Source organism: Piliocolobus tephrosceles, chromosome 9, assembly GCF_002776525.5.
Source record: "Piliocolobus tephrosceles isolate RC106 chromosome 9, ASM277652v3, whole genome shotgun sequence".
In the NCBI taxonomy this organism is placed as follows: Eukaryota; Metazoa; Chordata; class Mammalia; order Primates; family Cercopithecidae; genus Piliocolobus; species Piliocolobus tephrosceles.
In genome coordinates this window covers 60,972,877-60,993,018 of record NC_045442.1, presented here as the reverse complement: position 1 = coordinate 60,993,018, position 20,142 = coordinate 60,972,877, and the positions used below count along the sequence as shown (strand labels likewise).

The window sequence follows — 20,142 nt, the reverse complement described above, 5'->3', positions numbered from 1 at the left end:
CAAGAGGGAAGTGCTCAGTCAGTAGGGAGACTTAGGATTTTAGTTTTAGTTTACAACCCTATACAGAAACACCCCACACACTCACGCAAGAGGGAGAGGGTAGAACCAGGCGTGTCTGATCTCCCTTCCATTCCGGCCAATAATTCTGTTTTTTGGGTTTCTCTGGGGGCCCTTTGGCCAAAAGGGGGTCCAGTCAGTCAGCTGTGGGCGGGGAGGAGGCTTAGAATTTTATTTTAGATTTACAACAGCTAGAACTTCAGAAATAGTTTTAAACATTTACATTATCTTCAACATCTTACTTTTACTATTTGCAAAGAGAAAACAATATAATTTTCAGATATACTTTACCAAATGGAGTGGTCCAGGTGGCGGGCTGGGTATTAAAGATAGCTTCGCAGCAAAATCTTTTATAGGATTATCAACTTCAAAATCTTTATAGAGCTTTAGATTAGCCAATAAACTGAAATTCAGAAAACAAAAATCAAACCGCAAAATAAAAATGAGAACCCAGTTGTCATCCTTAGCGTTTCTAATCACACTGGAATCTCCCCAGGGTCTGCAGCAGTGGCTCCAAGACCTTGCATCAAGAGCAGAGTCACCAAGCTGTTGGACAGCAGCAGAGTGGCCCCAGGTTGGCAGTAGTGCCTGAAAGGTGGCACAAAGGGAGCTTTATTTTCAAAGGGGGAGGCCTGGTCATGCTCTGTTTCCTCATCTGGGTGCTAGTTACATGTGTGTGTTCAGTTTGTGGAAAATCACTGGAATTTGTGCGTTTTTCTGTAGGTGTGTTTTACCTCAGTAAGGAATAAAAGAACAAACTTCTGGAAGGAGAGTGCTTGAAAAAGTCTGTTTCCAAAATGGACTCTGACTTTCAAAGTACTGTACACAATTTAAAATTGTAAGAGGGGCCGGGTGCGGTGGCTCACGCCTGTAATCCCAGCACTTTGGGAGGCCGAGGCAGGTGGATCACGAGGTCAGGAGATCGAGACCATCCTGGCTAACATTGTGAAACCCCATCTCTACTAAAAATACAAAAAATTAGCCGGGCATGGTGGTGGGCACCTGTAGTCCCAGCTACTCGGGAGGCTGAGGCAGGAGAATGGCGTGAACCCGGGAGGCGGAGTTTGCAGTAGGCCAAGATAGTGCCACTGCACTCCAGCCTGGGGGACAGAGTGAGACTCTGTCTCAAAAAAAAAGAAAAAAAAAAAAAACTATAAGAGAGGTGGGTGTGGTGGCTCACACTGGTATTCCCAGCACTTTGGGAGTCTGAGGCGGGAGAATCACTTGAGGCCAGGAGTTCAAGACCAGCCTGCACAAAATAGTGAGACCCCCGTCTCTACAAAAAATTTAAAAATTATCATGTTGTAGTGGTGCGCGCCTGTAGTCCCAGCTGCCTGGGAGATGGAGGTAGGAGGATCACTTGAGCCTGGGAGTGTGAGGACGCAGTGGACTATGATAGCGGCACTGCACTGCAGCCTGAGTGACTGTGAGACCTTGTCTCTCAAAAAAATCTGTAAATAAAAATTTAAAAAACAACTGCCCATACTCTGATTCCCAAAACACAATTAAATATACTCTTGCCCATTTTTTGTCCGTGTGGAGACATATTTGGCATATTATCACGCTAACAGAACAGACTTTTTTAAAACTACAAATTCGTGTTGTCACACTGCAATTTGAATTTCTGTCATTTGCCTCTTTTAGCTGCATTCTGTGTCCGTATTTTGCCCCTTCTAGTTCTGATCACACAGTAACGGGCACTGAGAAAGAAAGAAGCATGAAAATGAGCACATTTTTCAAGTTAAATATGTGTTTGCATGAATGTCTAGCAGGAGGATATCTGTTGCCCATCACAACACCTCCTTTCTTCCTGTCTCCCAAGGGCATCTGTCTGGCCACCACCCATTCATGTCAGCTAACAAAAGGTGGAAGTAACCATCTACATTTTACGGAAGAGGAAACTAGAGATTGGTGAAAACGTTGTTTACCTTCAAGTAATGAAGATCATCAGTTAGTAAATAAAAGGGGACCATGTCCAGGCTTACTCTGTCACTTCCTGGGCACTGGTGACAGACATTCAGCAAACATGCATATGCTCAATTCACCTGCTCATTGACTATGACCAGTCAGCTCTCTGTTCTCAAAGATATTTTATGTCGGCCGGGCGCGGTGGCTCAAGCCTGTAATCCCAGCACTGTGGGAGGCCGAGATGGGCGGATCACTAGGTCAGGAGATCGAGACCATCCTGGCTAACACGGTGAAACCCCGTCTCTACTAAAAAATACAAAAAACTAGCAGGGCGAGGTGGCGGGCACCTGTAGTCCCAGCTACTTGGGAGGCTGAGGCAGGAGAATGGCATAAACCCGGGAGGCAGAGCTTGCAGTGAGCTGAGATCTGGCCACTGCACCCCAGCCTGGGCAACAGAGCGAGACTCTGTCTCAAAAAAAAAAAAAAAAAAAGATATTTTATGTCTATGGCAATAAAATGTAGACTAGACCCAAACTATGTCCAAAAGCCAGTTGTATTTTAAGAAGTAAACCACTGAAGTGCTGGGATTTGAATTACGGGTCATTGATTTGAACAGTAAGGTTCCAGCTCACCCTCCATGGGGCTCATCCCTCTGGTCAAGGCAGAAAGTCTCAAATGACTGCGCTTTGCAAGACACAGAATAGCACCCATTCAGCGATTTGCCACAGCTCATTCTCCAGCACGATGACACAAAGTGAACTGTTGTTAACTGCTTTCTCCTCAGCCTTTAATCAAACAAGTACAAATTCTAAGACTGTAACTTTACGAGACTCAAAAGAAACGGCTCCATGCACAAGTGCCCACTGGGACTGACCATATCTGAACTCAGACTACAGCCCCCGAAGTCACAAAAGCATCCTTTGATAACGAGAGCCTACTGGGTTCTACACGATGTCTTTCTGATTTTTCAAAAGTTCTTTACATCCTCAGCCTATCTACTTACTATCAGCAGGGAGACAGTTACAGGTTCTACAAAACAAGGTGGCAGGGTCTTGCTCTGTCACCTAGGCTGGAGTGCTGTGGTGCAATCACAGCTCACTGCAGCCTTGAACTCCTAGGCTCAAGCCATCGTCCTGCCTCAGCCTCCCCAGTAGCTGGGACTACAGGCACGCACCACGGCGCCCAATTAGTTTTTAAATTGTTTTTTAGAGACAGGGTATTGCTATGTTTCCCAGGCTTGTCTCAAACCCCTGGGCTCAAACAATCCTCCCATCTTAGCCTCCCAATATGCTGGGATTACAGGTGTGAGCCACCACACCCAGCCAAGGTCATCTTTAAAATGTCAATAAACCTCATCAGAACAAACAGCAGCCTCCTAATATTCTCAGCTAGGAAAAGAGTTTTTCCTAATATACGCCTCTTTGTGAAAATCTAAACAAAATGAAAATCCTGCACATCAACCTTACTTCCCACCGTGTGGCTTTATCCCTTTCCTACCATGCCATTACCGTATGTTACCAGTCACAGAGAGGAGCGCCTGCTGCCGCACCCCCCTGCCCACTACCCCCAGCCTTAAGCAGCAGCCTAAGAGGCACAGAGAACTGCCCCTCCTACTGCCCCCAGCCCCCGGTCCCCCAGCTCACCTGGAGAGGCACAGAGAGCTGCCCCCACCGTCCCCACCCCCCACCCCTCGGTGCCCTGGCTCACTGGAGAGGCACAGAGAGCTGTCCCCTACCACCCCCAGCCCCCGGTGCCCCAGCTCACCAGGAGAGGCAGTCCTTGAGGGAGTTGTAATAGGGGAACCTGGAGACCACGCACACGGCGTAGGGCACGAAGCAGCCAGCAGCGCCCACAGCTGGCCGGGATGGCTCCCCGTGCGTTGTGCCATTGTAGAAACAGTACTCATCCTACATGAAAAGCAACAGTGACATTGTCACCTCCCCACCTTGGCAATTCCAGTATCTGTTTCCAGTTGGGTCATGTTTCAGCACAGAACAAGCTGAGAGTCCACCATCCCCACCCCTGCAACGCTGGCCCTCCAGTTAAAGTCTACGGGGTCCCTATTCGGTGCTTGCACCATTTGAGGTGCTGAGGCTACAAAGAGAGCAAGATGCATTCCTGCCCCAGAGAAGCTGATGGCCTTGAGATAAGAACGAACGCATGATTAGAACACAGTAAGACCCAAGACACACAAAGGACTCTGCTTTACAAGGGGGGAAAATGCAGGAGCCACGCACAGGAAGCAGCACCCGCACGTGCCCAGGAAGACAGAGCAGGAGAGGAGGCCTCAGTCTGTGTGGGAGCCACAGCGGTCGTGTTCTAGAAGACCCAGCACACTGCCGAGCTTACAAGCGGCAAAGTATTTGGGGCTCACCAACTGGGCCCTGGGGAAGTGTTGTCAGTTTGGGGTTTTTTGTAGGGATGGAAGGGCATGATGATAGCTTTAGTGTGGGAACTGGCTGGATTTAGGGTACCTATAAGATATCCAGGTAAAGGGAGACGTCCAGGAAATAGTCAGCTACATCATTTGTTTATCTAGCAAAATTTAATAAACATCCGCTTTCCAAGGGTCAGTCTACTCAATTCCAACCCTGCCTGCTGCCGTGTCATCTCGGGCAGGTCTTTTAACCTGTCTCTGCCACCATGTCTCCATCTGTCATTTCCCAACCTCATTCACTGTGGTTAGGATTAAATGAATGACTGTACACAAAGTGCTTACCTCATGCCTGGTGCTGAGCTGCTCACGTGCGCGGCAGCTGCTGCTATTGTTACAGTAGCCGGGGGGAGCTGCAGCTACCCAGACACAATATGGTTCCCACCCTCAAGTCACGTAGTGTAGTGTCGTGTCGTGTCGGAGGAAAGGCAGAGGAGAGTATATGAGAGGAGCTGGGACTGTTTTATCAATAGAACGATAGTTGCGGGCTGGGCATGCAGCTCACACCTGTCATCCCAACACTTTTGGAGGCTGAGGCAGGATTCCAGTAGTTCAAGATCAGCATGGGCAACATAGCAAGATCTCATCTCTACAAAAAATACAAAATATTAGCTGGGCACGGTGGTGCACACCTGTGGTCCCAGCTACTCAGGAGACTGAGGTGGGAGAATCACTTGAGCTAGCCCTGGAGATCAAGGATGCAGTGAGCCGTGATCGCACCACTGCACTCCAGCCTGGGCGACACGAGACTGTCTCAAAAAAAAAGAAAGAACGATAGATATAGCGGTCATCCGGATACATGGCGAAGAAGGGGAGGTGAGTGCTGTGGGGCCTCGGGACACCCCGAAACTACACAGCTGCTAGGAGGGCAGGAGCGGGGCCAGGCATGCCCACGCCAGGCCGGCAAAGTGGGAACAGTGGCATCTGCTGTACCGATGCAAACCAGAGGGGCAGCTCCTTTGTTTAACATGTGTATTTCATGATAACGAAAATAACATGCTCGTTGCTCCTGGTAGGTGTTATTTCACAGACAAACTCCCAAGGTGCTTTTCTGAAAGATCCAACATTGTGGATCCTTTCTCATCTGCAACACTGGCTACATGGAGGGGCAGGATTCTCCACCTTCCTCTCATCCCTCCATTAACATAACCCTGGAAGAAAGGCCAGGCACTGCTGGCAGCCAGGTCACAGAGGCAGACGCCAGTCCCCTGCATGCACCGCCCGAGATCTGACCTTGGTTCTGCTCTCAGCACACTGTGAAAATGACCTCTCCCAAAAACATAAGATTATGCATTCAGAGCATCAAGTAGTAAGTTTTGCTCCTGCATATGCATTAAGAACATCCGGGTCTGTCAGTGCTGCCCCATGAGTTTCCAGGGACAGAATCCATGTGATTATACCTCACACCTCCCAACACTCAGTGTCACATGTGTAAGCACGCTTCTATCAACAAAGAAAACACGTGCCCTGGGCTCCGAGGGAATCCAGGCCAGCCACTTCTCTCGACTGCATGGAACTCACAGACTTCCCTTCACGGCACCAGGGCACCGAAACTAAGGCTCTGGCTTAGATCTTGAACTACTTTTTGCTTCGGGAAACCCTCTGGACGTGTGCAGCTGGTCACCCTGCACCTTTGGATACATCATTTCCCCTACAAGCTCCCCAAAGGCCGTCTGATTCACACACACGGCCCTACCCACACAACACTCGCAATATGTGTGACAGACCTAATACGCTGTCAAGTCCAAACCCCAATCGCTCACACCAAAGACAAAAGGCAGAAACAACCCACAGGTCCATTGATGGATACATGGAGAAATAAAACGCGGTCCATCCAAACGATGGAATGTCATTCAGCCATAAAAGGCCGCGGGGCACTGACACATGCTCCACGCACATGAACATCAAAACATGCTAAGGGGAAGAAGCTAGACAAGCAGGCCACGTGTTGTAGGAGTCCACTTACACGAAGTGGCCAGAATAGATACATCCAGAGACAGAAAGGGGATTAGCCAGCCAGGCGCAGCGCTCACGCCTGTAATGCCAGCACTTTGGGAGGCTGAGGCGGGTGGACCACCTGAGGTCAGCAGTTCGAAACCAGCCTGGCCAACATGGTGAAATCTCGTCTCTACTAAAAACACAAAAATTAGCCGGGCCTGGTGGTGGGCGCCTGTAGTCCCAGCTACTTGGGAGGCTGAGGCTGAGGCAGAAAAACCACTTGAACCCAGGAGGCGGAGGTTGCAGTGAGCTGAGATGGCGCCACTGCACTCCACCCTGGGCGACAGAGTGAGACCCCGTCTCAAAAAAAAAAAAAAAAAAAGCAAGCAGATTAGCCATCGCCAGGCAGGAAGGGGAAGCAGGACTGAAGCCTTAATGGTATGGGGCTTTCAGGGATGATGAAAACGTTTTGGACCCAGACACTGGTGGCGGTTGCACAATGCTGTGGATGTACTTAATGTTCCAGAACTGCACACTTTAAAATGGTTAAAATGGTGAATGCTGCGTTATGTGTATTTCACCATAATAAAAAATCTAAACCCAATTTCAGAGGGGAGTAACGGGAACCACCTACGTGCAGGGGCCGGTAGTACTGGGCCACCACGCCATAGGTCCTATTCCCGCAGACATCGGTCAGCACCAGGAAGTGGACGCGATCCTCCTTGGGTTCAGTGGCCACGCACACACCCCCTGCAGGCAGAAAGAGACGAAGAAGAATCCTGTTCTTGCCATGTGGCCTGGGTTACCCACGAGCTGATTACTTCACAGTGTTCAGGACACACCTCTCCAGTTATCAGTGGCAGCGCCTTCATGTCCAAGGTGAGTTTATTCTCCCGATCACGCCTCCGGCCATCTCTCCTCCCTGTGTCCCTCCCCACACAGCAATTTCTTTACAAGCTCTCAAGCACCTGCTAGCCAGTGGCAGTGCTTGCTGGGCGCAGCCGCCCATCTGGCGCCTGTCCCGAGTTTATAATCCCTGTGACCAGGAAATAGCACCAAGTTCTGAGGTGGGTGCTTATGCTAGGTGCTTTGTCTGAGTTTTCTGAAGACCACCAGAAAAATAAAGCCCCAAAACGCAAGCTCACCTGTTAACCGGAACTGGTGAGCCTGGGGACTAAGTGCAGGCCTGTGCTTCTTGCCCCAGTGAAACGGAAAACAGGAGGTGGGAGGGGGAAGCTCAGGTATGCCGGGGGTGGAACAGCTGCAGATGAACTGGGTGTATTTTTAACCTGTCTGCCAACCACTGCAAGACTTCATTTTAAGTGGAAGGGGAAAAGCCTTGAATGCACCAGGAACAAATGGTTTTACCTGGCAGTCCACACGCCTGCCTTCCAGGACTCAATTCTCCAAAACACCAGGACCGCACTCAATGATTTACATTTCCTTCAGCTTTAAAATCCCCAAGATAGGTCGAGCGGTGGCTCACACCTGTAATCCCAGCACTTTGGAAGGCCAAGGCGGGTGGATCACTTGAGGCCAAGGGTTCAAGACCAGCCTGGCCAACATGGTGAAACCCCATTTCTACTAAAGACATAAAGCCAGGCGTGGTGGTGGGCACCTGTAATCCCAGCTACTTGAGAGGCTGACACAGAAGAATCACTTGAACCCAGCAGGTGGAGGTTGAAGTGAGCAGAGATTGTGCTACTGAACTCCAACCTGAGCAACAGAGTGAGACTCTGTCACCACACACGCACAAAAAAAAAAATCCCCAAGATTAAGAAAACTAAATCCCACACAAGAGGAGGCAGTGAGGGTCCCTGGCTCTGCCGCTCGGGCCACCTCCCTTTGCCTGTGAGTTTCTGGGAACAGATCACTCTGGGCGGCTGGCAGCAGGAGGCCCCTAGTGGTGCCCACCTCCTAGACATACCTGGGAAGCACAGCTGGGGCAGGGCAAGGAGGTCCACGCCGTCCGGGACGGTGACATCCTCAGGCTCTGGCACTCTGGAGGGCCCCGGGAGGCCCTTCCACTGCTCTGGTCTGGGCCTCTCTCTCTTCTTTCTGAAGGAGCGCCTCCTGGTTTTACCGAGAGTGCCACAGTTTGCACCAGCCATTTGACTGTCCTCTTTACTGATAAAAGGAGGCACGAAAATGGACAAGACCTCTGGATCAAGAGCAGAAAGATGTTTGACTCCCTTTTTCTGAGCAACCTAAAAAAGGGAAAAATAAGAGTTACTTCTTGTTCCAGGGTGTCCTTTCTGTCTGAGCTTCACTGTTTTTCTCCTCCCCTCGGTGCCCACAAACACTAGCGCCTCAGCACTGTTGTTCAAAGGTGTCACTGGTGTGAGTAGCTTTTCCCACCTGAGGCTCCTGACAGTAAAGGGCTCCTGGGAAGCGTGTTTTAGGAACCTGCTGGGCCCTACGATCAGGGAAGCCACGCAGCCTCGCAGAGCCTGGCTCTTCAGCTGTGCACACGGACAGCAGGACCTTGCCTCCTTCCTATAAAGCACTGCGGTCCAGGCTGGGGACTGGGATCCAGACCTGAGCTCAAGTCCTGGCTGTGCCTCCACCTCCTGGCAGCAAGCTTCTTTGTCCCTTTAAGGGGCGAGTACAGGGAATAAGGGAGACAATGTAGGTCTGGTACTCAGCCCAGTGGGGCTGCCGGGAGCCCGTGGATATACTCTTCAGCCCTCCCTGGGTGGGGGGCAGGCTCTGTATATTGTCAAACCCCATACACACACATTTACCAGGGCCACGCCCTCTGTGCCCCCACCCGGGCCGGTGCTGCCTTTCTACCACACGGATCTGGGAGGATGCACGGGGTGAGAAGAAACGGCACTGGTGGGTACAGAGGAGACATGTGCCCTTCCTCGGCTGACCAAAGAACCCCTCGAATCAATAAAAGGGGGGCATTTGGCCTGTCTCCACTTTAACTTGGCATAATTTTTGTTTTTGCCTTTCTTCTTCCCATCCTTCCCTAAAATAACATAAAGCACATGGGCTATCCCTTCGATCTCTCTTCCATGTTACTACTATGCCCAATACAGCTCCTAGTACCGAGCTAGGACTAAACAAATACTGCTGCCTGGCTGATTTCAGATCTTTCCAAGGTGGGTAAGCTGCAGTCCGTGAGCAAGAAGGAAGTGGTTCCAGTGCTAAACTAGCCCGAAACAGCAAAGCCTAAGCAAGAGGCCCTGGGTACCCAAGGCATGGAGAGACAGGAGGCGGCCGAGGGCAGGTAGTCAAGGGTCTTTAAGGGACCCTAGAAAGGACAGCTTTGCCAGGCGCAGTGACTCATGCCTGTGATCCCAGCACTTTGGGAGGCCAGAGCGGGAGGACTGCTTGAGCCCAGGAGTTCAAGGCCAGCCTAGGCAACAAAATAAGACCTCGTCTCTACAAAAAGTAAAAAAATTAGCCAGGCATGGTGGTGCATGCCTGTGGTCCCAGCTACACGGGAGGCTAAGGCAGAAGGATCACCTGAGCCTAGGAGGCTGAGGCTGCAGTGAGCTGTGATCACACCACTGTATTCTGGCCTGGGTGAAAAAGCAAGACCGGGTCTCAAAAAAAAAAAAAAAAAAAAAAGGAAAGAAGGAAGGAAGGAAGGAAGGAAAGAAGGAAAGAAAGAAAGAAAAAAAGGATAGCACCACCGCCCAGAGAAATGGGACCTTGGCTGATAGAAAAGGCACAGCCAACACTCAACATTCCAGTAAGACGCAGCAGTGACAAAAGGGGAGCTCTTACGCTGGAAGAAATTTCAACAGCGGCAGCAGTTTCCATCAGTAAGCACACTCTAATCTCTATGTGATGATTTGCATGCTACATCACTCAAATTCAGTCAACAATGTTGCTTTACATTTGGAGAAAAAAATGTATCAGTAGGAACCAGGACAAAACATGGGAAATCCATATTATTGTATAATGTAAAAGCTCTAGTGTAGCATGCATTAAAGAAGTCCATTTCCTCAATTACATGTCACTTTCTCTAAAACTTTCCTATCAGAATTGAACGGTTCTGACCTAACAAACGGAGCATGTCCAAGGCAGCATATGAGATGAGTGAGCAGCCCTCCTCCTGGATCCTCGAACTGCCTTGATCCCGCCTCCCTTCTGGTTTCCCTTGGTCTGACGGCTCCTCTCTGGCCCCCACAGACCCTTTTCAGTCCTGCTCACATGTTGCGACTCCCAGGCCTGGGTCCTTCACCTTCCTCCTGGAGGACCTCAGCACTCACAGCACAGACCCAAACGGACAGCCCAGAGTCCTACTCGCAGCCTACACCTCTTTCCAGTCCCAGGCTCCCCCTGACTGCCTCCTGCCACCCCCACAGCACCTCTGGGGTCCCTTAAACTTACAGTCTCAAAAAGTAAGCTCCTGCTAGTTTCCAAAAAGCCTGATCTTCCACCTATGTTCTCTGCAACAAACACAGTGCAGTTCAGGTCTTCAGAGCTGGGACTCCAGCCCCTCACGCCCTGCCCCCATCATGCCCCACCTGCAGACCCACACCTCGGCCACTGGTCCTGGAGAGCCTCTCCATCAGCTCGCTGCTGCCCCACTGCACCATGTTTGCACACCAAGCACCTGCATGACCCGTGGCTCCGGGCAGGTAGCGAGTAACCAGAAGCAAAGCCTTGGAGGTTTCTGTCAGGAGAAGAAGGAAGACACTGCCTCCCACCCAGCCTAGGGCTCCCCACTAGCATCTTGTCCACTTTCTCAAAGAGGGACGTCCCCGTCTGACTGCAGACCAGATACTTTGTGGCCCCAACCCAGCCCTGAAGCATCACAGTCCCATCCCCACATTGAAGAATGCATGTTTGTTTCGCCACGTCAGGATACTGTATCTTCCCATGTGTCATACGTGGGCATGAGTCATAGGACAGTGCTCCCCTGAGCAGCAGGCCAGCTCGCTCCCTAAGCCAGGATGCCCCCGGAGCCAAGCATGACTAAGCCCCCTGGGGTTCTCAGGACACAGAGCACCTCTGCAATGACCTGCTTTTACCCTGCTTTCCCCTGCTCTTCCATGGGCTCAGGGCCCAGCCCCTCACTGCTCCACCTGCGCTGGGGCAGACCCTCCAGCCCCCACACTCACTGAAGGGGGTCTTGGCCACCCTGCAGCCAGGGCCACAGGCTCCTCCAGGCCCCCACCTCCCGGCTCATCACCCCCTGGGGCATCTCGGCCCTGCCCAGTGGTATTCTACCACCTTCCATTGAGGCAGTGCGGTGCAGCAGAAATTGTGTTGTACTCCTCTCCGTCCACACATTTAGCAGAGAAGATGACTGAGGCGACACTGTTCCTCATTCACACTCCTGGCACCTGGGATCTCTTAGAGGCACGCTCAGCCTGGACTGAACATTGGTTCGGTTGACTTGACTAGTTCAGTTGGTTGACTAGAGTCAACACCCGCCCTGTCATTCCTCTAGTTATCTCTTGTCACTTACAATGATGTGCCCCAGATCCAATCAACTTGGCATTCAGTTGCTCACCATACACCTGTTTTTTCTCAGGATGAAATATCTGTTGTCTTTTCTGAATGGACAAGCAATACAATCTCATTTTGCAAAATAACAATATAAAGGCCAGGCACAGTGGCTCATGCCTGTAATCCCAGCACTTTGGGAGGCTGAGGCGGGCAGATCACCTGAGGTTGGGAGTTCAAGACTAGCCTGACCAACATGGAGAAACCCCCTGCCTACTAAAAATACAAAATTAGCCAGGCATAGTGGTACATGCCTGTAATCCCAGCTACTCGGGCGGCTCAGGCAGGAGAATCACTTGAACCTGGGAGGCGGAGGTTGTGATGAGCCGAGACTGCACCATTGCACTCCAGCCTGGGCAACAAGAGCGAAAGTCCGTCCCCCTCCCAAAAAAATAAACAACAATATAGAAATAATAAAGGAGCTAATAGAAAGGGATGACACACTTTGTACAGGGTGACTATATCCTTCCCATTTTATGAATTTGTATGCATTTTATACATTTTAATGCATGTATAAATGTATAGATTTGTTTCACAAATGTAGTAATCCTACATAACAGGTTCCATTAGCTGTTTTAACTACTCCATGTGGCTGACCTCCCTGTTCACAACTGTGCAGTATCACAATAACACAGCATGTGTCAACTCAGTCATGTATTGACCCAGCCTCCTCCTGAGAGATGTGTGGGTGGCTCTCAAGTCTTCACCACACTGAACAGAGCAGTGACACACACTTGCACGCACCCAGTTCTTTCCCTAGAATAAATTCCTGACAACGGAAGTCTTGGCACAAGAGTGTTCAGAGGTTACTTGGTGATACAAGCTGTGGCTGCCCTCAGCCCACAGACCCCACCACCACTGAGATGCTAGTCACCTCTGCCAGTCTGCAGCAGGACGTGAGGTCATTTCCCGTTCTTCTGTCCCGGGTGCGGACTTACTAAACCCCTACCCAATAACCATCATTTTGGTTTTTAAAACTGCTAATTAAAAAGCAAACACCAGAACACTCTCATTGACTTGAGTCACAGATTAATTTCTAAGTTAGAATACAGAGTGCAATTCATCTTCACTATAGGATCGGCCATTATTAAGAGGATAACACAAAGTCATAGATTTTTTTTTTACTACTCTCCAACTGTTTAGTTAGAATTCAATGAAATTTAAAATCCAGTTTCTCAGCTCACTGGCCACTCTACAAGCTCAGTGACCACATGGCCAGTGGCTATTGTACTGGACGGTGCAAAGAGAGGACACAGACTGCCATCACCCAGGAAGATCAGCTGGCCAGTGCTGCTCCGAAACTGAAAGTCTGGATGATGTCCACTAAAAACCATAACAATGGAGCTTCACACGCACGAATTATGCAGGTGACCTGCACTATGGAAGATACTCAGAACACTTTCCACCCCTGTGTGATGGATTTATGATGGATCCCGTCACACCTATGTCTAGTCTCCATAGCAACTAATAAAGGGGTGGCGGTGGGGCGCGCTATATTAAAGGGGTGGAGGGGAATGTAACTAACCACAGTAACTAACATCAGTCTACATTCTCAAATTCTCCGTCACCATTCCCAACAAAACAAACACCACTCCCCCTTCTAGGAAATGAAACGAAAAGGGCCCTCCACTATCCAACATGAAGCTGGATATCCCTCATACCTCCGGACCTCTGTTTTCATGTCTCATCAAGAAGGAATGCCTGGGCCACAGAGAAATGGGGATTTGTAAAAGTCAAGGTAAAAATGATTTAAAAGTCTTGGACATTCAGGCCAGGTGCAGTGGCTCACGCCTGTAATCCCAGCATTTTGGGAGGCCAAGGTGGGCAGATCACAAGGTCAGGAGATGGAGACCATCCTGGCTAACAGGGTGAAACCCCGTTTCTACTAAAAATACAAAAAAAAAAAATCTGCTGGGCATGGTAGCAGGCACCTGTAGTCCCAGCTACTTGGGAGGCTGAGGCAGGGGAATGGTGTGAAGCTCCGGGGGGCGGAGCTTGCAGTGAGCTGAGATTGCACCACTGCACTCCAGCCTGGGAGACAAGCAAGACTCCACCTAAAAAAACAAAAAACAAAAAACAAAAAAACCCTTGGACATTCAAAATAGAACTGCCGGAGAAAACCTAAATACATAAAATCATATGTTTGCTTAACTATAACATCAATGTTGACCTTAAAAGTAGGATGGATCCAAGAAATTGAATCCATCCCCTAATGCTCCTTTTTTTCTTAGTCCTTCACCATTTTTCTCTCCGCCCTTTGCCAAACCCCTAACAGAATCAAAAGACAAAGTAAAGAGGACAAAGTTAAACATGCACAGTAGCACACTGTCCATACTCTCACTTAACCTGGGAACATGAAAATGTTGCAGCGTGTTTAGTTCAGGAATGCACCATTGGCTGGGCGCAGTGGCTCACGCCTGTAATCCCAGCACTTTGGGAGGCTGAGGTGGGAGGATCACTTGAGCTCAGGAATTGGAGACGAGCCTGGGCGACACAGTGAGACCTCCTCTCTATTATAAAATAAAAATAATAATAAAGAAATTTAAAAAAAAAAAGAAAGCACCACTGCAAATATTCCAGTTGATTCACTCTGCTCTCAAAAGACATGTCTCACACCAAGCAACTAATCCCCATGTTGTAACCGCCCTGGAGGAAAGACATCCCGCGGCTGAGGAGACCACAGCAGTAACTAGGTCATTTCCTATTCGAAGAAAAAGGAGGCAATGCCATTTGGCAAATTCGAGGTAGAGACACAAATCAATTCATGATGTTGCGAGGAGACAGAGTTCAAACGGGATCTACTGACATGACAGGGCGTTGAGGGGAAGGAAAGGTTGAGGCAAACGCGGAAACTATTTCCATAGGAGAAGGCTTTTTCACTGAAGTCAAAGCTGGCTTTGTACTGACGCCTAGCAAGGGAAACTCACTGGACACTCACAGACATTCATCTGGTTACTTGCAGGAACATTCACCTTTCTGGGTGACACCCTCTGCCCTGCAGTCTTCATTTTCCCTGGATAGCCCAGCGTCATTTAAATACTCAGAAGCCTCTCTGCCTTTCAATGCTGTCGTCTGCAAAGAGATGAACGGACCTGTGCAGACGCTGGCCAGTGACGCCGGGATCTCCAGGTAACATGACCCAGTCACTGTGTCACAGACAGGCGGGCCAGGAGGAAACCAGAGCCACAGATGGATTCCAGGGAAAGCCAGCGTTACAGAATTAGGAAAAGCTGGAGAAGAAAAAGGAAAACGAGAATTTCCAAAACTGCCGCTTTCCCAGCAGAAGGGAGATGAAGTTGTCACTTTGGCTGCGAGGGTGCAGAGATGGAGGAAGGGTTGGGGTGGGGATGGTACTGCAAGTGAGAAAAATAGCTATAGGCTTCATCGCAAAGCGGTTCATGCAGAATACACGAGGCCAGCGGCTAACTTGCTCTCTCATTATTCCGTGCCTGGTGCAGAACCCACTACCCAGGTGACAACACATCCCAGCATAAAGAATAAAATCATTCACGGCTGGGCCCGCTAGACCGTGAGGCTCCGGCGGCTTCCGCCCGTTGTCTGGTGCACCCCACCTTCAGCACCTGCCCAAGATGGGGGCGACTGAAGACAGAGGCCCCAGAGACGCTCCGAGGCAAGGCACCCCCAGATTCCTGGCTGGCAGCCCAAGTTCGCAGCCGAGGGCCCAGGGCGGGGAGAGGAGAGGAAAGGAAGGAAGGGGAGCAGGACGCTGCTCCGGGGCACCTGCCTGAGCTCGGGTGGGGTCCCTGGCCACAGGCGCGCTGGGTCACTGCCGGGGGGACCGGGACTCAGCCCTCGGAAAGTCCGCCCCAGCCCGCGGGGCACCCGGGCACCCGCTCTCCGACTACTGCCCCGGCTGCTGCCTCGCGGCTCACGTCCGCCTCAGTTTCCCCTCCGGCCCCTTACCTGCTCGAGGCTTTGGAGGCTGTCCCGGGAGGCGCCCAGCAGCGCGCACAGCTCCAGCAGCCTCGAGGGCAGCGACAAGTGCTGCGACGCGGCCTCCGCCATGGCTGCCCGCCGCCCGCTGTGGGTACCGCGCTCGGGTGCCTCGGCCGCTCAGCCGCCCGCAGACCCCTGGGGACCCGCCGCGCCGCCTGGGGTTAGGGTGCGCTGCGAGCGCCGTCCGCGGGGCGGGGCTGGAGGCAGGGCCTGAAGGGGCGGGGCCCGAGCCGAGGCGGGGCCTGGAGAGCCCCAGCGGATCCCGCGGGGAGACAGAGTTTGGGGGCGGGGCTTGACTGGATGGGGAGGTCCTGGGCGGGGCTTGGAGTGGCTGGCCCGGCCCCAGGGACGCGGACTTAGGGGCGGGGCCAGTCCTGGGGCGGGTGCTGCTGGAAACCCGCGTGCCGTCATTTCCGAACCCGCCTGCGGGCCCTGGCGCGTGCGCGGCGTTGTAGCACGCGCCCCCTTCCTTCGGCCCCGCCCCGCCCCACTGGCCGCCCGCTCCCTGGGGGACCGAGGGAGGAACGGGCGGGGTCCTCAGGTGCCCGGCGACGTCATCCAGCCCCCTAGGCTCCAGGGCGCAAAGGGTCCCCTGATCTGGCAGTCCCTGGACCCACCCTGGAGAGCGTGGGGGCCCAAAGGCCGGACGCGCCGTCCGCCGCGGCCTCCGGGAAGGCCTCCCTTGCCAGGACAGCGGAGTTGGCCGGATGTGGACAGCAGGAAGGGCCAGCGGGAGGGGGGTTGGAAAGATCCACTCCTGGTTAATAACTCTGCCGGGTTAACCTAGGGCCGGCCATGTCCAGTACGGACTTGAGTAAAATTCAGCAGGAAAGGGAGCAGAGTGGGCGCTGCTAGAGGGAGGCTTCAGGACTGAGGGTCAGAGGCCCAAGGCCTGGCAGGGCCCTTCCGTCGTGAGCTCCAGGGGAGCTCCAGCTCCATCAGCTTGGCCTGATGACCGGTGGGCCACGGGCCTCTTCCAGCCTCAGGCTGACCCCAGAGAAAGGGCAGCCCACAAGCCCGGGAGGCCGACTTGCTGCCTGGTCATTGCTGCAGAGCCTGGAGGGGGCCCAGGCTCAGTCCCTGCTGACCTTCGGCTCCCTTTATCCTGCCATAGCCATCTGTGTAACCCAGGGGAAATGATTCCAAAGGGACTTCCACTTCTGATAATCTATGATTCTGTTTTTTAAAAAACAAAACTCTAAATTGCTTAATGTCAAACATCTGTCATCAGCTGACCAGGAAAAGGAACAGTAGGTACAAAGCAAGGCAACATCAGAAAGGGGAGCCCTGAGGAATTTCTCCCTCCTTCCCCAAGCTGGGTGAGGTCGTGACTGCAGCCTGACTCACGGGTTTTATTTCGCTTAGTAACCTAAAGATGGCGAGGATCCGCTAGTTCTGCCTCAGGCCTGGAGGCTGCCTGCCGTGGGTGACTCTCATCGGTGAGCCCAGGCCACAGTTGTTATAATCTCTGACTTCAAAAGAAAGACCGATTTCATGCACAATTGCCTGTCTCTCTCGACAGTGGCATCCGTTTTTGTTGCTGTCTTTCTGCTTGTTTTTGAGACAAGAGTTTTGCTCTTGTAGCCCAGGCTGCAGTGCAGTGGCGTGATCTCAGCTCACCGCAACCTCCACCTCCCAGGTTCAAGCGATTCTCCTGCCTCAGCCTCCAGAGTAGCTGGAATTACAGGCGCCCACTACCACACCTCACTAATTTTTGTATTTTTAGTGGAGATGGGGTTTCACCATGTTAGCCAAGCTGGTCTCAAACTCCTGACCTTAGGTGATCCACCTGCTTTGGCCTCCCAAAGTCCTGGGATTACAGGCGTGAGCCACCACGCCCAGCCTCGGTGGCCTCATTTTTAGCAGCCTCTGCAAAGTGCACAGTCTGAGTCCATCACCTGGAGTCCCCAGCATGCAGGAGAGAGGCTCTCAGCCTGGGCTGGAGCCATGAGCCACTCCCTGAGGGCGCACGGGGCCTGGGTCTGGCTCCTCTGTGTGTTGCTATGTGACAGGTGAGCTCAACAGCCCTAAGCCGTGACTTCCTGAGGGGCAGTGGTCAAGATTCAAGGAGGTAAACACATGGCAGCTCTTGCCACAAGGACCCAGTGAGGCTCAAGCGAGAGCAGGTCTCTGCTGTCCCTTTATTGCCAAAAGGCCAAATGCTTTAAGGAAGAGAGCTCCAGCAGTGCACAGAGCTTGCAGTTGACTCCGTTAGGCCCCCTTTTCCTCCTCTTTAAAACCAGATAATTGGGCCAGATGACCTCTGAGGGGCTCCCAGCTCTGCGCTTGTTAATACATTCCTGTTTCTCATGCCACAGGTCCTTCCAAAGTGCCTACGGAAAGCTTTGGCCCATCCTTGAAAAATTGCTAATGGGTTTGGAGATCCAAGGTGGAGATGACTAGCAATCAAGCTCAAAGGTGGAAAAGTCACGTCGAGGCAGATGAGCAGATGAGGGGACCTCGAGAAGAAGAGAGGGGCACGGAGAGCCCAGCCAGCAGGAACAGTTGCCCCAGTAGGCAGCACTGCCCCACATCAGAGTCGAGGAAAGCAAAGCTCAGACTGGATAAAAGAAAGCTGCAAACACGGTCAGCGCCACTGCATGTGGGCTCAGAGCACGTGACCCTCCTTCCCTGTGTGTGCCTGTGAAATGGGTTTACTGCTCTAACTCTCAGGGACACTGTGAAGATCAAACGAGAAAATAGAAATAAACATGATTTATAAACCATAAAGTACTGATACCAAAAGAGGGGCGAGCTCAACATTGCGAATGTGCTGATACTAAACGGTTCACTTTAAGATGGTTTTACGGTGTGTGAATTTCACTTGAATAAATTTTTTTAATGGAGTTCATGGGGACGCTGCAGGATGTCAATAACCTTTGGACATTTTAGCAGCACTTCAGGTGTTAAAATTATTTTTTTAAAAATACAGGATGAAGGGAAAAGCTTCTTGACATTGGATCTGGCAGTGATTCCTTGCATATGACCCCAAAAGCACAGATAACAAAAGAAAAAATAGTTAAATTGTCTTCATCAAAGTTAAAACTTTTGTACATCAAAGAACTCTTTCAAAAGAGTGAAAAAGTCACAGAATAAGAGAAAATGTTTGCCGATCATATACCTGATAAAGAATTAATATTCAGAGCCAGATGCAGTGGCTCATACCTGTAATCCCAGCACTTTGGGATGCCAAGACAGGCAGATCACTTGAGGTCAGGAGTTCGAGACAAGCCCGGCCAAAATGTTGAAACCCCAGCTCTACTAAAATACAAAAATTAGCCAGGCGTGGTGGCGGGCACCCAGCTATTCAGGAATCTGAGGCAGGAGAATCGCTTGAACCCAGAAGGCAGAGGTTGCAGTTAACCAAGATCACGCAACTGCGCTCCAGCCTGGGTGACAAAGTGAGATCCCATCTCAAAAAAAAAAAAAAAAAAAAAAAAGAGTTATTATTCAGAATATATTAAGAATTCCTACAACTCAACAACAAAAAAAATCCAGCCCAATTAAAAAGTGGGCACAGACCCAAATTGACATTTCTTAGAAGACACACAAATGGTCAATAAGCTCAGGAAAAGATGTTTAACATCACTAATCATTAGGGAAATGGACATCAAAGCTAAAATGAGATACCATGTCACACTTATTAGATGTTATTTTTTAAAAATAACAAGAAAAAATAAGAAATGTGGGCGAGGATATAAAGAAATGGAAACCCTTGTGGACTGTTGTTGGGGATGTGAAATGGCACAGCTGCTGTGGAAAACAGTATGGCAGTTCCTCACAAAACTAAACAGAATTACCGCATGACCCAGCGATCCTACCTCTGACATATACTGGAAAGAACTGAAATAAGGCGCTGAAACAGACACTTGTAACCCATGTTCACAGCTGCACTATTCATAGTAGCCAAAAGGTGGGAGTAACCCGAATGTCCATCAGTGGATGAATGGGTAAATAGATTTTCTTTCACTGGCAGTAAAAGCTGTAACTCTGGAGGCAACTGCATTTCACACAGCTCTCCACACGGGTGAGTGCACAGCTTTCTCGTCTCTTTCCTATGCTGTGTCTTCAGAGCTAGCTATGATATGATATGTTGTGATATGTACATATTGAATATACGTCTTTTACATACAAATGCAACCAGTTTATTGAGGGCTTGATGGAAGATATGGAGTGTGGAGGAATAGTCTTACATTTCCAATTTAAAAATCTCAACAACAACAAAATAGGGGACAGAAGTGCAAGAGTTTTGGTGTTCTCTAGAGCAATGGCACTCTGTCCCTAGAAGAATGGTAGGAGCGGGGCATGTTCATATGTCCTTGAGGTGTGACCACACATGGGCACACAGTAGGCCAAAGCACATCCCAGCCGGGAGCAGT

General features: G+C 50.8%; 1 protein-coding gene and 1 long non-coding RNA gene across 4 annotated transcripts; one reads left to right on the top strand and one right to left on the bottom strand.

Annotated features, from left to right (window-relative positions):
• Nucleotides 1-318: 318 nt before the first annotated feature.
• LOC113219556 (DENN domain-containing protein 3-like) lies at nt 319-15,964 on the bottom strand. Of its 2 annotated transcripts, XM_026452893.1 has the most exons (5): nt 15,731-15,964; nt 8,265-8,544; nt 6,972-7,087; nt 3,730-3,872; nt 319-460 (listed from the first exon to the last, which is right to left on the bottom strand). In XM_026452893.1, the coding sequence occupies exons 1-5, from the start codon at nt 15,830-15,832 to the stop codon at nt 334-336; spliced, it is 768 nt and encodes a 255-aa protein (XP_026308678.1). In that variant the 5' UTR covers nt 15,833-15,964; the 3' UTR covers nt 319-333. The 2 variants fall into 2 exon arrangements, with proteins under 2 accessions (XP_026308678.1, XP_026308679.1); XM_026452894.1 differs by lacking the exon at nt 319-460 and having other exon boundaries at nt 3,726-3,872; nt 15,731-15,963.
• LOC113223427 lies at nt 14,574-18,614 on the top strand. Of its 2 annotated transcripts, none has more exons than XR_003308732.2 (2): nt 14,574-14,935; nt 18,082-18,614. It is a non-coding gene; the product is annotated as an uncharacterized LOC113223427 (long non-coding RNA). The 2 variants fall into 2 exon arrangements; XR_003308733.1 differs by lacking the exon at nt 14,574-14,935 and adding an exon at nt 16,224-17,202.
• The last annotated feature ends 1,528 nt before the right edge of the window (nt 18,615-20,142 follow it).

Bases quoted from the DNA above. Each gene is read 5' to 3' on its own strand.
- LOC113219556 (XM_026452893.1), bottom strand. From the start codon at position 15,832: ATGGCGGAGGCCGCGTCGCAGCACTTGTCGCTGCCCTCGAGGCTGCTG. The intron at 7,088-8,264 runs GTATGTCTAGGA...TTCTGCCTGCAG, and splicing joins GCCCCAGCTGTGCTTCCCAG to GGGGTGTGTGCGTGGCCACT. The intron at 461-3,729 runs GTGAGCTGGGGC...TCTGAATTTCAG, and splicing joins CTCAAGGACTGCCTCTCCTG to TTTATTGGCTAATCTAAAGC.